Source organism: Oryzias melastigma, linkage group LG8 (assembly GCF_002922805.2).
Source record: "Oryzias melastigma strain HK-1 linkage group LG8, ASM292280v2, whole genome shotgun sequence".
Lineage (NCBI taxonomy): Eukaryota > Metazoa > Chordata > Actinopteri > Beloniformes > Adrianichthyidae > Oryzias > Oryzias melastigma.
Genome location: NC_050519.1, coordinates 274331 through 291474, shown reverse-complemented (window position 1 = coordinate 291474; position 17144 = coordinate 274331). Strand labels below are relative to the sequence as shown.

At 41.7% G+C, this 17144-nt stretch overlaps 1 protein-coding gene across 1 annotated transcript in view; it reads right to left on the bottom strand.

Moving 5' to 3' along the window:
• Window positions 1–3908: 3908 nt before the first annotated feature.
• Window positions 3909–17144, bottom strand: part of tmem104 (transmembrane protein 104) — a 58363-nt gene continuing 45127 nt past the window's right edge. The window contains exon 10 of the mRNA XM_036213083.1: window positions 3909–7375. Within this exon, the coding sequence (XP_036068976.1) occupies window positions 6612–7375 (764 nt within the window). The 3' untranslated portion in view covers window positions 3909–6611. The remainder of the gene's footprint in view (window positions 7376–17144) is intronic.

Here is a 17144-nt window from a genome sequence, read left to right as displayed (position 1 = left end):
TTGATCCACCCTGTGGCTGCCCAGCAGTTGGGGTCACCCCATGGGTCACCCCAATGGGTCACCCCAATGGGTCACCCTATGTGTCACCCTATGGGTCACCCCAATGGGTCACCCAATGGGTCACCCCATGGGTCACCCCAGTGGGTCACCCAATGGGTCACCCCAATGGGTCACCCCAATGGGTCACCCCAATGGGTCACCCCCGCCCCGCCTGTCACTGGACTGCCGCCGCACGAATGTGTCCGGGCGATCACTGACAGATGTCTTTGAAGAAAAATCGTAAACTTTTTAAAACGTCGGTGGCCCCGAGAGCGACTGCAGCGTCTCGATTATGAGATATAAATCAGTTAAGAATCCACACATTTTTAAGGTAGTATAACTGTCATAAATAAATAATTATCAACACATTTTACATTGTTTCAACACAGCAAACAATAATTTAAAAAAATGAGTAAAAATAAATGAGTTACACTCCGTGTCCTGGATCTGAAAACCAATGCAGACATCATGTTCACTGATTCCATTCATTCCTTCCTTCATTAATTAATTAATTAATTAATTCATTAATTCATTCATTGGTTTCCGTTCCTTTTTCTAAACGCCGGATCATGTCACCGATTTGATCAAGTGAAGATTGAATCAATAAGAACATTTCTCAACATCTCTGTGAATCCACTGTTTTGATGATGAACATGTTGATGGTTTACTAAAAAATGAAACATGTTTTTTGTTTTCTTTTTGTTTTTTACAAAAATTGTTCAACTGCAATGCATTGTGGTCTATATTCAATAATCTAGAGAGCATTGATGCACACTGGTATATTGCAAAGACTTCTGGGACATTTCTAGTGCACTGGATTGTGGGAATAGATTCGGGTCGCACTAGAAAATAGTAAACACTGAAAAAAAGGGAAAATTTGGATCAATTAGCAAAAGTTCTGTAATTTGTTACATTTAAAAAAGTACTTTATACCAAATTAAATGTTAAGTTAAGTAAATCATCAAATCAAAATGTTCATTTGATTCAAACTAATAATTTTAAATGTGACAGAAGTTTTTATAATGAGTATTAGAGGATTTGGACACAAACACAGTTAGAATGTTTTTTAAATGAAAGTTTGGATCAGACTCATGAGATCGGAGTCTCAGAAACGGATGCATCAAATATGGTTTAACTCTGTTGAGGAACAACTCCTGGAATTCATTCAGGAAGTGAGGACTTCCAGTCCAGTTGACCAGAACCGATTCTGAACCAACAGAATCTCAGACAAACTCAGAGGAAAAACCTCAAATCTGCTCTTGGAAACGGCGGGAAACTTCAGGGTTGATTCGTTTGATGGATTTAATGAAGCAAACAGATTCAGAAAAAGAGAAATCCAATATCGTTTCCCAGGAGATCAAACATTTATTACAAGACCCCCCCCCCAAACAATAAAGCAGCGGCTGAATTAATTAAGGCGGGGCACGTTTGCGTTTCCAATTAAAGCTCTGCCCCCCAAACATGCAGACCCCCCCCTCCCCCCATTCATAAAGGGGCAGAAGGTAAATGGAAGCAGCCTGCAGATTGAAATGCTGGGGGGGGGGGGGGGTTCGGGTTCACTTTGATAATAAAAACTGCTTCTCTTGTATAAATAAAACACTGAGGTGCTTCAGAGAAGATTGAAGCGAGCAGGACGCTGAAAAAGATGCCAATTACTGCCGGCGCTCACAGAAACACGGCAAGCGTGGCGTGATGTCAGAGGATGGGGGGGGGGCTGCAGAAGAACAAATGGATTTGTTTGGAAGTCTGCAAACAGCCCGGGGCGCCATTTGTCTCCTTAAAGGTTTCACGCCGCCAACATCCACAGCCGGCCGTTATTCCAGGCCGTCATGTTCAACCAGACGCTGACACGTCTGAGGCGGGAACATGAATAGAAGATAACTCAAAGAGGCTTTATCTTCCCTGAATCGGACCCATAAGGCTTCATGCTGGGATGACATTAGGACAAAACATCAGGACAAAACATCAGGACAAAACATCAGGACAAACACAAAGTTTAACAGGAAGAAATGTCTGTTAAAACACAAAGACTTTAACTTTATTAAAGATATTATTTTATTTTATTAAATTTTTTCAACAAGAACTCAAAGTAGAAACATCAATAACTATTAGATTTATTTTGAAAATCTCAACCAAACCAAAGGAAGTGATGTAACAGAAAAAAAATCATTTTGTCAACTGATGTAAAACAATAAAGTTTTCTTGTACAAATTATAATTAAATAAACTGGTAATTGATAAATAATGTATAAATATAAATATTTTCAACAAGATGTTTACTTGTTTACAAAAACAAGACAATCAAAAGTCAATTATGCTTCCAGGCACCAAAACAATGAAATGTTATCACAACAAATATATTATTGTTTAATTATTATTGAGAAAAGTATGAAAATACGACATTTTAAAGTTCTTTCATGTTCTTAACTGTTGTATCTTATAGAAATACTCTCAGTGCAGAGTACTTTTATTTGTGACCTTTTAGTTACATTTGATTCATCTTCTCTTTTCTTGCATTTATATTTTATTTTGAAAACAGGAAATACATTTCTTTTATTTGGAAAAGAAATCCACATTTTTTCAAAAGGATAAAATAAGCAAAAAAGCTCATTTTACACTCAAACTCAGTACTCGAGTACTTTACTCCAGTTACTTTTACACCTGAGGATAAGCTAAATGTTTTTAACACATTCCTGTGGCACTTCCCGATGAAGGAAATATATCAAAGAAACTAAAGACTAAAGTTGCGTTTCTGAGTTTTCTGTATTCAAATTGTTGTGAATCAGGAGCAGACAAAAAATCCCATTTATGATGTAGAAAATAAACAAGCTCTCTGCTGAGGGGAACGGGGGCGGGGTTGTTCCTGCTCCCGCCCACAACTCAGAGGTGAATTTCTGCAGAAACTGTCTTAGAAAACGACGCTGTTCAGTTTAAAACATTATAATGATATAATAATCATTATATTGAAGAGATCGCCGGGAACAGTCTGGAAATCCATGAGAAGATTTATGTCCAACAAAACAAGAATACGAATGTAATCAAAATAAATAAAGTTCAGCCTGAAATACAAAAGAGGTTTATACAAATATACACAACAGAAGAAGTCTTCAGGTCTGATCTGATTGATGTTAGACAGGATAATTAAAAACTGAAGATCAGAATGATCATGAATCCGTGTGAAGTCTTGTTTGTGCCGCTCTGCCTGCATCGCTGAGTGTTCTCCTGACCTGATCTTCTGCTTCATTTGCCGCCTGCCCCGACCCTCGCCTGGACCGCTCTGGTTGTCCTCTGAGGCCCTCATGTTCGTGTTTGACCTCTGCCTGCCTGACCCTGATGTAGCTTTGAGGACTCTTGGCTCCAGTTCTCCTGTCTGTGATAGTAAAACCTGTTTCACTTGGATCCAGTCGTCTGTTTGTAAATAACACTTGAATTCTAGTATTTTAAAGCAACGTTTAGCAGCCCCGCCCACCTCTGAAAAAAACAGTAATATGCTGGTTTTTAGCAGAAAACATGATCAGATGTTCCAGTAAAAGCATAAAAACTACACCAGATAGGAGGGTTTCTCATGTATCAATGTTTTTGTCTAAATCTTCAAGAGTGTCACGATCGACTTTATTGAAACCGATTCTGCATCTTTCAACACTTTATTCCCTGAACTTTGTCTTACAGGACGTTCGCTTCAGCTGCTTCCTTACAATTCACTGAGTTTGGTTTTCCCAATATTAGTTAAAGAGTTACTTCAGGAAAAGACTGAATTTGATCCACTTTGATCTGTTTGTGTAGAAACGTTTCTACTAGAAAACATCCGAGTGTCTGTCGTTCATTCTAGACTCGGTTTATGAAAATAAAGACAAACATCTTCAGGCCAAAAACATTCAGATCGAGTCTTTATTTATTTCAATCATAAAAAATGAACAGAAACAAACTGAAAGCTGTAAACGTTTTTATAAAAGGTGAATCACAAATGTATCTGAAACACAAACGAATGAATGAAAGACGGAGCAGGAAGAGAGAAACAAAGGCAGCAGTTTGGCACAACCCAAAAGGTCGTTCTGAACCCGACCGGAGCAGAACCCATAAAAAATCAGGAACAGACACGGACGGTTCGATCCCCCGCTCCAGAGCAGACGCTGAACATCAGCGCCCTCATGTCAGGTCAACACAGATGGAAGATCACAGAAAAAAGAATCAGAAACGCCAAAGGGGCGGGGCCAGAAAAAGACCAAAGAGGCAGAACTGCGTCACACATGCTACTGAGCCGCATCACTGTAAACAGTGAAATGTTGGATCAATTAACAAAAGTTATGTCATTTATTACATTTAACATTTTAGTTTTCATCAAATTAAAATTTTGAGTTGAAGGTTAATTCAACTCAAAATTTTAATGAGTTAAATTAATATTTATATTTTATCCAACATTTTATTTTTACAGTGTGGTCACTGTAATGAGGACAATGAACACGGCGGCTATCCGTCAGGAAATTCTTAACTGAACACCCGACTGTGTTTAGAACCGCTAATGCTGGAATGTTTTAATGCTTATCGTTACTTTAGGAGTTCCTCAGGGATCGACTCTGGCACCACTTCAGTTTATGATATTCCGTAAATGCTGTTAAATGTTGATGCTTAAATATTTTAATTTAAAACCTAGTTCTTTGGAATTCACTTTTTTAAAAATCTTATATTAAACCTGAAAAACAGGCGTAAGAGACAGAACTTTACCTTTCAGAGAGCAGGAAAAGGCAGCATCACACGTGCTAAGAAGGACTGTAAAAAGTGAAACCTTGGATCAATTAAGACAAAGTTTTGCCATTTGTTACATTTAATAACATTAGCTTTTATAAAATTAAAACATTGAGTTGAATAAACCATCAATTCAACTCAATGCTAATTTTTTTAAAACTAATCATTTTAAAATTGTAATATTTGATCCAACGGTTCACTTTTTACAGTGTGGTCACGGCGTCGCGTCCCAATGAGGACAGCAGCTTCCTGTTTGTGTCAGGAAATTCTTAACTAAAGATCTGACTGCATTTTGAATCGGTAATACTGGAATGTTTTAATGGTTACTGTGTTACTTTAGGAGTTCCTCAGGGATCGACTCTGGCACCACTTTAGTTTATGATATTCTGTAAATGCTGCTACATCTTGATGCTTAAATATTTTGATTTAAACCCTAATTTCTAATTCTTTAGAATTCCCTTTTTTTTATCTTAAATTAGACTTAAAAAAAGGTCAAAGAGGCAGAACTTTGCCTATATAGAGCAGGAAAATGCAGCATCACACATGCTACTGATACACTGTAAAAACTGAAACGTATCAATTAACAAACGTTCTGTAATTTCTTACTAAAATATTAGTTTATCAAACTAAAATTTAATGCTTAATAAACCATCGACTCAAATTTTAATTTGACAAAACTAATAATTTTAAATCCTGCAAATTACAGAGAGTTCGTTAATTGGAATTGAACGTTTCATTTTTTAGTGTGTTCACTGCGTCACGACCCAGTGAGGACAGCAGCTTCATGTTTCTGTCAGGGGATTCTTAACTACAGATGTGACTGTTTTAAATGTTTTTACAGTAATACTGGAATGTTTTAATGGTTATTGTGTTACTTTAGGAGTTCCTCAGGGATCGACTCTGGTACCACTTTAGTTTATGATATTCTGTAAATGCTGTTAAATGTTGATGCTTAAATATAATTTAAATTCTTTGGAGTTATCAGTTTGATCGTCTACAGATGAAGTCAAAACTGTTTTAGACTGTATGTCACACTAGAGTGTGGTTTCCCTGTAGGTGAGGTCTCTGCTCATTTACCTGTGAAAGGTGAATCATTGGAGACGGAAATAAAGTGCAAAACAATCAAATCCACTGTGCTGGTTCTGATAGGCCGGACTGACACCATCAGAATCCTGGGACGTCCTTCAGAGACGTTAAAGACTCCGTCAGCGCCGGCAGGTCAGAGGCCGCCGCCGCCGCCGATCCCAAACGTCCCGTCAGGGTGAGAGATGAGGAGCCGGCCCGACGGCGAGGACAGGACACGCCCTGCGTCGGTGCTGATAAAGTGGGGAGCCTGTTTATCAGTCAGCAGGTCCGGCGCCGCTCGGGAGGCGGGGGACGCGTCAGCTGCACGAGAGTGATCATCCCGCCGCGCTCTTTCCTCTTCACCGTCGGTTCGGGCTCCAATCTCATTACAACGGAACACAAGTCGCGCTCTGACAGCCGCTTCCTCTTTTCCCGCCTCCTCTCCTCTCAGCTGCTTTGCTTCTCCGCCTCAGTGAGGCGTTTTCGTGAAGCCCGTCAGTCAGAACCGCGGCGTTCCTTAAAGACTCGAGGTAGAAGGCGGCGCCGATCTATCCGCTCTCCTCCGCCGTAAACTTTTCCCAAAATGCCTCTGTGTGCAGATCGTTTCTGAGTTCCCTTTTCGCCGCGCTCTCGCGCCGCTACAGCTTCAGATTAAAAACTTTGGTCCCGGTCAGAAAATGTCAGAAATTAATCTTTAATTACACCAGATTCCCACAGAAAGGCACGCGGTCCGTCCAGCTGCCGGACGGCCCCGAGTTCACACGCTCACTTCCTGGTGTCGGTCAGGATGATGTTGGCCGTGACGAACATGAGGCAGGAGGCGGCCCACAGCAGAACGAACCACACCCAGAAGGCGTGGTGGAAGGGCGACTGGTGCTTGTTCACGCAGTCCCTGCCCATCACCGGCTCCAGGTGGCGCCTGGCGTAGAACACCAGGAAGGCCGGGATGACGTACTGGATGCCGGTGCCGGCGTAGGAGCCGGTGATGCCCACCAGGGACTCCAGGTTGTGCGTGCAGAAGGCCACCACGATGGGCGGCACCAGCGTGATGAGCGGGAACACCACCCGGTCCACCACCCACGGGTAGGTGCCGCCGTCCCGGTGGAACAGCGTCTTCCAGTTGTTGCGGAGCGTCACGGCGATGATGGGGAAGTTGGTGCTGATGGTGAAGACGGGGAAGAGGCCCAGGAAGTAGCGCAGCACCGGGATGTCCAGCACGTCGCAGTTGTCGGTGAAGTTGAGCGTGTACATGTCGTGCAGCAGCGAGCTGTCGAAGCAGAAGATGGCGGTGAAGGACAGCAGCACGTAGAAGGCCAGGATCAGCGTGTAGTCGGCCAGCACCAGAGCGCCAACGCGCTTCTTCTCCGAGATGGGCGTCACCAGGGACGGCAGCGAGTGCTGGCACATGAAGGAGTACACGCACACCCCGAACAGGTTGGGGACGCCGTACAGGTTGGCCACAGGCGGGCGACCCTCGCCTCGGCCTTTCCCGATCCGGATCAGAGCCAGGACGATCATCATGGTGAACGCTGGAACAGAGAGAGACGATCTGTCAGAACGGAGAACCGAAACTTTCAAGGTAAAAAAGGTTTGTTTTCATTTCAGGATGAAGCTGCAGGAATGAAGACATGAAAGATGAAGATGTTTCACCTAAAACCTCCAAAAGAACAAATCCTTTCCCTCTTCGGAAAGTCTCTTTTGGCTCAGACGGTAAATGAAATGGTTTAAAGCTGTAGAGCGGATGATGGTGAGGAGTCGGGAAGCAGCAGGTGAAGATGATCAAACAAGATTTACTCCATCAAACACATCAAATATCAGCTTCTTATCACTTTGTATTGATCCATCAGGAAATCAAACATTTCAGATATATTTATCTCTCATTTCCTAAAAGGTTTTTATTTTTTAAATCTTAAATTAGACTTAAAACCGGCCAGAGAGGCAGAACTTGGTCTTTCCAGAGAGCAGGAGAAGCGGCGTAACACATAATACTGTCACAGCGTCACAGCCCTGTTTCTGTGAGGAAACTCTTAACTAAAGATCTGACAACATTTAGAATCAGGATCACATGTTTTTACAGTAATACTGGAATGTTTTCATGGTTATTGAGTTCGTTTGACTTCAGGAGTTCCTCAGGGATCGACTCTAGAACCACTTTTGTTTGATGCTAATCTGTAAATGCTTAAATATTTTAACTAAAAACCTATTTCTTTGGAATTAAATTTCTTTTATCTTAAATTAAACTTTGAAAACAACTTGGACTTAACATTTTCTTTATACACTTGTTTAGACACTTCTTGTCTTTAATAACTGAGGCACCTTTTAGTAGCTTCAAATGTGTAAATGAATACAGTTTTTACTTTTATTTCACACTTCACCTTTAACTATTTGCTGATTGTTTTAATGCAGTTTAGAATACTTCCTGTTTTAATACATTGCTTTGTGTTCTGTCTCCTGATTGGCTGTCATTGAAACATGATCGTGTTTGTCGATCGCTGTGTTTTATTGTGAAAAATTGGTTACATTTTGAAAATAAAGCAGATTCTCTCGTGTATCTCGATGTAACCTTCTGCCACAATTGACGCTCGCACACAAAATATACCAGATGGCGAAACGATCCGCTCCACGGCGCCAGCCGTCCGCAGAGAACCACGCCATAGGATAACAAGGGCGGCGAATGGAAGCGGCCTCCCTTCCACGTCCGCCGTGAACCAGGCGTTTAACTTTGAAAGTTGAAACAAAAGTGTGAAAATGTTCATGTGTCGGAGAAAAGTGGATCAAGAGTTGAGTGAGGACTTTGACTGCTTTGAAACATTATTGTTCAGATTTTAAATGAGTTTGAAGAACGCGACTCCTCTGATGAACGACGGAACACAAGATGTGAACTTCTTTATTTCCACTATTTGAGGATCAGGACACAGACCGACTAAACGTTGTTTTTTGGCGTTTCTCTGCATCCTCCTTCTGAAACAGGAGCAGTAAAAAGGGGGCGGAGCCACACGGCGTGAATCAGCCAAAGACAGAAGAGCCTCGGCATGTCAGCGCCTCCTCCACTGATCCTGGAGGAGCCTCCTTGGCAAACGGCACCAGAGTGTGGACAGAAGAAGTCCCGCCGCTGGCTGACGGTCCGCAGACTCACTCTCAATCAATCGGCCGTGACTCCAGCAGTTAGTCACAGCCCTGCATGGCCGGCAGCCAGCTCCTCAGCTTTCATCTTCCACTGTCTTTTAAACACAGAGTGACATTTAGAAGGTGACGGTGTGGGAGAAGAGGCCGACTGAGCAGATCCAGGTGGAAACTTCATCCTATTCCTGGTTAGTGAGGGAGATGAAACGACACATCAGAGGAAAGCAGAACGGACCACCGCTGTCTGGATCTTTGAGGATCATCTCTCATGAATGTGTTTAAAAAAATCTCTCATTTGATACTGTGCTCCACTTCTCAAACGTACACTTTAGTGAAGATACGTTCACGTAGACCGGGGGGTCAAACTCAATCACACAAGGGGACAAAATCCAAAACACATCTTAGATAAACATTTATTGGACTCTAAACTACAATTTAAAACTTTAAAACTGGAACTTTTTAACATAATTATGAACTATATAGCATTACCTGTGATAATGATAGTGTGAATGCTGGAAGCTGAATTTGGCTGCAGAAGATGCTGAAATTGATAACTAAAAAAACTGAAGCTGATAGCTGAAGATCCTGAAATTGATAGCCAGCTAAAATATTAGCTAAATGCCAAATTAGCCTAGAAAATCAAAACAAAACAAAACAAAAAAAAACTTAGGATAGACAAAACAGCTAGCGTGTAAATATTAGTTTAACTCCAAAACAGCTTAAAAGAACTAAAATGAAATGCCAAAATTTGCAAAAACATGCAGTTGAAATATAAGCTAAACTCCAAAATAGCTTTAAAAAAGGCTGTAAGCTGAATTTGGCTACTGAAGATGCTGAAATTGATAGCTAAAAATGCTGAAGCTGATAGCCAGCGAATATATTAGCTAAATGCCAAATTAAACGAAAAAACAAAAAAAACAAAAAAAAAATTAGGTTACCTAGCATGTCGCTGAAAAATAGCTAAACCTCTAAAAAGTCTAAAAAACTGAAAAAAACCTAAATTAGCCAACACAGCTAGCATGTAGCTAAAATATTTGCTAAACTCCAAAATAGCCAAAAAATCTTAGTAAATGCCAAAATAGTCCAAAAATCTGCAGAATGCCAATTATTGAAACTTTAAAACCACAACCTTTTAACATAATTATGAATAATAAAAAGACAGGAATATTATTCCAGAATAAATCAACTTAAACCTTAAATATCTTTCAATATTTTACTCTCCATAAAAATATATTTTGTCAAAATGTTACAAGTTAGAAATGAGCTCAAGATAACATCGGGTCATTAATAAGAATAAAATGATCTGGAGGGCCGGATCCGGCCCCCGGGCCGTGACTTTGACTCGTGTGACGTAGGCGGTCTTCACCGTTCCCTCCCTAACTTCAGCTGCCGAGCCTCAGAGATGTGCTCTCATTACTCCACTTTAATCATGTTTTAATTGTTTCAGGTGCAGCATCATCTGTCTGCATCTCAAGGACACGGCGGCTCTGCCGGGACCGCCGTGTTTACAAACGGGAAGAGGCCGACAGATGGTTGGAGAGCGGCAAACAAAAGATGCCTCCACTCCGAGCTCCGAGGAGAACCCCGCTGATTGGTTTGATATTACTGCAGATCTCGGTCAGAACGCAGCTGTTTGTCTGAGGGTGCAGAGAGAAACAGCAGAGGTAGAGGATCGTTTTAGAGGGGATGAAGACACAAGAAATACAAATGCAAGGAAACATCTGGGATTCCTGTTCAGGACTGAAGCTCACATCAAAAGCCAAACTTGGAGAAACCTGCTGTGCTTGTGTTCAATATTTGATGCATCTTTGGCTCCTCTCCAATGTAATCTCTGTCCCCGAGGAAAGCTCTGCTACTCCCAATTTAAAGGCTGAGCCCCGTGTGCAGAGGTCAGATTGATGGGCATCCCACCAGCTTTCAAGGACGAGGAGACAATCCCCTGATTAGATCAGTCTTCCTGCATCACCTGCAGCTCCACCCGCGGTATGCTAAGGTCCATATCAACACGCTCCTGTTTCAAGTCTCGACTGAATCCCTCCGTCAATCCTCAAACCTTCGTCTGTTGGTCTTCCAGAAGCTTCATGCATGAGATTCCCAACATGCTAACAGATCCGGCAACACTGAAGGCGGATTTTTATGAGTTTGGATTCTGTGAAAAACTGCAGCTGGTTAGGAAGGTCAAAGGAGATAACGTGAGTTTTGGAAACGAAGCTTCAAAAATGGTCAAACCTGTGCGGGACAGAACGGTGACCCGCACGAAGCATCAAGATCGCTTAGCGAACCCTAGAGAGAAAGTGTTTTTATCTACGGGCGTGCTGCGGGCGACAGGTCATAGTCAACACTTCTAAGGGGAAGTTGGCGTGTCGTACAGACTGAACAAGGATCCGTTAGTGCTGTTCACGTGATACGTGCACGCTCCTCGCTGCAGCCTGGTTGTTAGAATTCGAAATCGCCCCAGCTCAGTGGCCGTGTGGTAGAGTGTCCGCCCTGAGACTGGAAGGTCGTGAGTTCAAATCCCGGCCAAGACTCTAAAAATGGACCCAGTGACTCTGTTTGACACTCAGCATTGGGGGTTAAACCACTAAATGGTTCACGGCTGTGTCTGTAGCTCGCCACTCCCTTCAGGGGAGGGGCCAAATGCAGAGAACACCAACTTTCATTGTAACGCTCGCTGAAGAATGTAACACCTGATGGTGACGTCACCTGCAGCAGGAGTTTTATACCCACAGTCCAACTGTGTGCAAACTGCATCTTGTTTTGTTTAGTTTTAATAAAATTAGTTTTAAACGTGTTAATAGTAAAGTATATACAATCCGGCACATATAATGGATAGAGTAGTAGTAATAATAGCAACATCCTCTAACCTGAATTCATTTCAGTGATTGTAGTAAACTATTATGAAGGAAACTGTCGTTTTAACATGTAAAATAATGACAACTCACTGAAGAAGTTACTGAAAACACCAAACTTCACTCTAAGACAAAGAGAGAACAGACAACTACTCTGAAAATAGAGCAACTTACTGGAGAGATCCGACTTACATCTCATATCTTGCAGCACTAGAGAATGCAGTTCACCTCCTAATGTATTTTTAATTTTGTATTCTTACTCCTTGGTATTTCCTGCTCCTGTTCAGTGGTCGAACACATCATCTTGTTTACCTGCATGTTCACAGACTAATCAAGTGTTTGTGCTAGAAATACACGCTGGAGACGATCGAGTTGCTAGAAAAACTATAAACACAACTCAGAAGTTTGTTACAGTTATAGCGGAGTGTTCCAATTAAATCCAACCAATGACAGAATAAACCCGACGGCGTGATTGTGGATCCGACTGATGCGATGGCTGATCACTGAGTATGAACCGGCCTTAAGGTGTCAGGAACACAGAGGGATCGGTGATGGAACGGGAGAGTGTTGCCTTGGAAACGCTTCTGGGATGATCACAGCTGTTGGACTGTCCCCAATGAGGTCATTGTAGAGTCACATGACACTCAAAAGGCCACACCCCCATTTGCTTCATTTTAAATGATTATAATATAGGAGGAACAACCAAAGTAATCAACGAGGTAAAAAGTAGACGTTCGGGAAGTTCTTCAACATGAGCAGCAGCAGGAAAACAATCAAAAACGTGCTGATGGAGCCTCGCTGCTCGCCGTCATGTGACCCCGGTGTTCCACGGCAGTCTGCCTTCATTCAGACGAACAGAGTCGTTTCAAATCTGCAGAGAGCTGTCAAGATATGGTGATTAGATGAGCTCTCACAGAACTCTGCCGCCATGTCACAACAGGAAGTGAATAAATTGAGGGGGTGTCAACCCGCCACATATCACGTCCACATAACTAGTGGCCTTCCGCCTCGCCGCCTGTGATTTATTTTACCTGAAAAGCAGCGGCAATGACCTTGTGAGGGGAGCTTCAAGTTAACAACCCCCCGTGCGCGCTCGCACAGCTGTATTGTCTTTGGCAGGAAACATGAGGGCGGCGGCTAAGCCAAGGCTGGCAGACAATCGCCACGCTCCGAGGAGTCATCGCCGCCTCGGGAAAAGACTCAGCTGCTACTGAGACAAGACGGACGCCTGGACTCGTTTGAGGCTCCGGAAGTGTCGAAAGGTGATCGATAAGACCGAAGGGTCCAAGTCTGAGCTGAGGAAGACTTCCTGAAGCTGAGGAGGAAGGTGAGGGACCCAAACCCTCGTCCAGGTAGAGGTTTGGTGATTCCTCCTTCAAAGAGTCGTTAACAGACGTTTCCTTTGGTCACAATTAAAACCACAAAACACGGATCTTTAGTGAAATAATCAGGCCAGTACTTAAAACCCAAACACAGCTCTCACGTTTGTAATACTTTTTGCAGAGTTCCCATAATGCACTGGGCTCCCCTCTTGAAGTCCCTACAGCAGGAGAGTCAAACTCAATCATACAGGGGCCAAAATCCAAAACACACCCGAGGTCGAACAGGATAAACATTTATTGATCACTCTAAACTACATTTTTAAAACTTTAAAACTGTAACTTTTAACAAAATTATGAACTAGATATATAACATTACCCGTGATAATGCTAGTGTGAATGCAGGAAGCTGAATTTGGACTCTGAAGATGCTGAAATTGATAGTTAAAAACACTGAAGCTGATAGCCAGCTAAAATGTTAGCTAAATGTCAAATTAGCCAAAAAAAAAAAATAAACTTAGGTTAGTAACAACAGCTAGCATGTAGCTGAAATATTAGCTAAACTTCAAAATAGACTAAAAAATCTTACTATTATTAGTATTCTTATCCTTCCTTTTGTTGACTCATGTTTATGCAGACAAAAACGTTTGAGTTCTTCAGGAGGTTTAACTGAAGTCGGTCGCTGCATTCTAACTCAAGACTAAAACAACATCTGAGTTCAGTTTTCATAAAGAAATTAGAAGACGTGCTTTGAATTCACTTCTGTGATGAAAAACCACATTTTCCTTTAAATCCAAATATATTTGGCTGCTGAAATGATCTCAGTACTTTGGGGTTTGAAAACCACAGATAGAACACATTTAAACTCAAATTAAAGGTTTTTAAATTTTAAAACCTCAATTCTCCTACTTTCATCAAGAGCAATAAAATCCCACAAAACATATTTCATCCATAAAAATCTCTAAATGTTTATACGTTTTAATAAATTGCTCTTCAGTTTTATATTTTTCACAAAAACACTCGAGACAAATCCAGAATCCAGTTGTTTCTTTTTAGCATCCTTTCATTTTTATTAGCTGAATAACACTTTATCTAATAAATGCTTTATTTAAAATAAATCTTTTAACTTGTTTCTATTGTCTTCCTAAAATATTAATCCTAGAAAATCATTCGCAGTATCAGGCAGTGTTTATAAATGTAAAGTTTTAATCATTTTTCTGCATCATTTTGATCATCAAACTGTTTCTATTCTGTTTTATATTTTGTGAACAGGTGGGAATTGTTAGAAAATATTCTTTTTTTTCCCTAAATGTCTTATATCTTCTTCATATAAAATCTTTTTTTTCATGAACAAACTCACTAAAACAAAGCTTTGTGGTTGAAGACTTTAAAAAGAAGATAAATGAGAGAATACGCTTTTTTAATCCAAACTTTTGATCCATTTTCTACCTCTGAACAAAACGTTTCTGCCTTCATGTTTCCAGCAAAGGTTTAACGATTTACCTCCTGCTTTACAAACACGTTTCTCCTCATGTTCCCTCCAGGTTTGCTTCCTCTCTGAGCTCCTAACTTGAATCATGAGTGTGGAGTCCAGCTGACCTCAAAGCGATCAGGACGGCAGCGAGAGCGTCCTCCGCCTGAAGAGTCCAGCGCTCTGTGAGCCTTTATTAGTTTTCAGGACCTCTGAACTGTGGCTGTGCTGTACAGTTCATTAGGAGTGACTAATATTTCACAGTCCCACAGCGAGCTGCCTGCTCGGAACAAAATTAACTTCCCACTCAGCAAACCACCGGGGCTCCCGCCCCCCCACACCGACCTTCAGTAACAACATCAACTCCCCAGCACGGCGGCGGCCGGCAGTCAATATCCCTGCAGCGATTTCCTCCCAGAAAACCAACTTTTAGGACGAACTCCAGCTGGAAGGAAGAGCCGCTTTAGTCTGTTCACGTTGTTCCAGATTATGGACGAACCGTCTGTCTATCCGACAGAGACCAGCACAAACCAAAGCTTTAGCCTCTGGTTGACTCATTCCAACACATGGAGGGTCGTAGAGCAGCGACTGCATCTTAAGGTGTCTTGCTGTTCCTTTGAGGCTCGTACGACTACCTCCAAGAACCTCATAAAAATGGAACGTATCACGTTGGTGTGTGGTGAGTGTGTCATGAAGTGTTCGTAAGGATAATGGAGGTAAGGTGTCCTTACGCCGCACTCTAGAGGTTAAGGTGTGAGTACTTACCCACAAAGACTCCATGCACGGGGTGTGCACGTAATACATAAGTGTCTGAAGGACCCCGTAGGACCCGTGTCAAAGTCACGGCCTGGGGGCCGGATCCGGCCCTCCAGGTAATTCTATTGTTATTAATGATCCGATGTTATTTAAGGTTTAAGTTGATTTATTCTGGAAAAATATTCCTGCATTTTTATTATTCATAATTATGTTAAAAAGTTACACTTTTAAAGTTTAAAAAATTGTATTCTGCTAGCTTTTTGGAATTACTAAGAATTACTAAGATATTTTAATTCAATTCAATTCAATTTTATTTATATAGCCCAAAATCACAAAAGAATTTGCCTCATTGGGCTTTTTTAGGCCGTTTTAGAGTTTAACTAATATTTCAGCAACATGCTAGCTCTTTTTGGCTAACCTAGGTTCTCTTTTTTATGGCTAATTTGGCATTTAGCTAATACTTTAGTTGGCTTTTAAGCTATCACCTTCATTGTTTTTAGCTATCAATTTTAGGATCTTCAGCTGCCAAATTCATCTTACATCATTCACACTAGCATTATCACAGGTAATGCTATATATCCAGTTCATAATTATGTTAAAAGTTACTGTATTAAAGTTATAAAAATGTAGTTTTAGAGTGTTCAATAAATGTTTATCGTGTTTGTCCCGCGACCTACGGTGTGTTTTGGATTTTGGTCCCCTGTGTGATTGAGTTAGACACTCCAGCCGTGGGATATTCACACAAAATACTCTCTAATCGTCTCTTTTCCTTATTTCTAACACGCAAGTAGTACGCATGTATCACACAAACAGCAATAACTGGATCTTTGCACAGTCTGCAGGACTTGAGGGGGACCGCCCCCTCTAGGAAGAGTCTGCTTTGGCAGCTCCGCCCCCAGTCTAACACCAACACTCTCTTTAAAAAAAATTGGATTTTCATTAGGGCTGTCAGATTTGTCGCGTTAAAAACGCGTTAATCTGACATGTGCTTAATGCCAACAATTTTTTTGACACATTAATCGTGGATTTTCTCATAGTCCTTTCCATACCACTCAGCCGTCCCTCATCCCCCTTTAACTCACCGGCTGCTCTCACTACATCACCGGCAGGTCTCCAAACACCGAGCTGCGAGCTAAAACCGGCCGGCGCTAGGACCTGGAGAGCTCCTGCACCCTAACCCGGCTCCGGTTCGCGTCCAGTACCATGTCTGGTGGTACCGGCTCGCGTCTGGCGCCGCGTCCCGAGAGCTGCGGACGTTCTGAACAGCAAGCGCACCAGGGGACGTTTTAAATGTTCTGGAGGTTTAAGCGTGATCCAGCCCCAGCATAGCGGTCTGTCTGCCGGCATATTCATGGCGTGAGCTCCGCTGGACACGTCGCTGCATCGAGCTGCAGCCAGAGAACGCGGCGGCAGTAACAGACTGTCAAACTATCCACAGTGTATCCCGCTTTTCTCAGTCTTTAATGTTTTAAAAAACAAAAGTTCATTGGAAATGATAAATCTCTATTTCATTTATTACTGCAGTTCAGCAGAGGAGGAAAAGATTTGGTCCTGACAAAAAATGAACATGAAAGTGTTATGAAAATGTTATTTTTGATGTTTTTTATTTCATTTTACTGAACGTTGATTGAAGTTTTGAATTTAAATACCCTTCACTTGCACTTGGGCTTTTGTTAGGCATTTTATGTTACAGCCTTTGATTGTTAAGAAAGTTTATCTCAATACAATGCTACAAAATAAAGTATTTCTGATGAAAACTATTAATATTGTCATTCTTGTT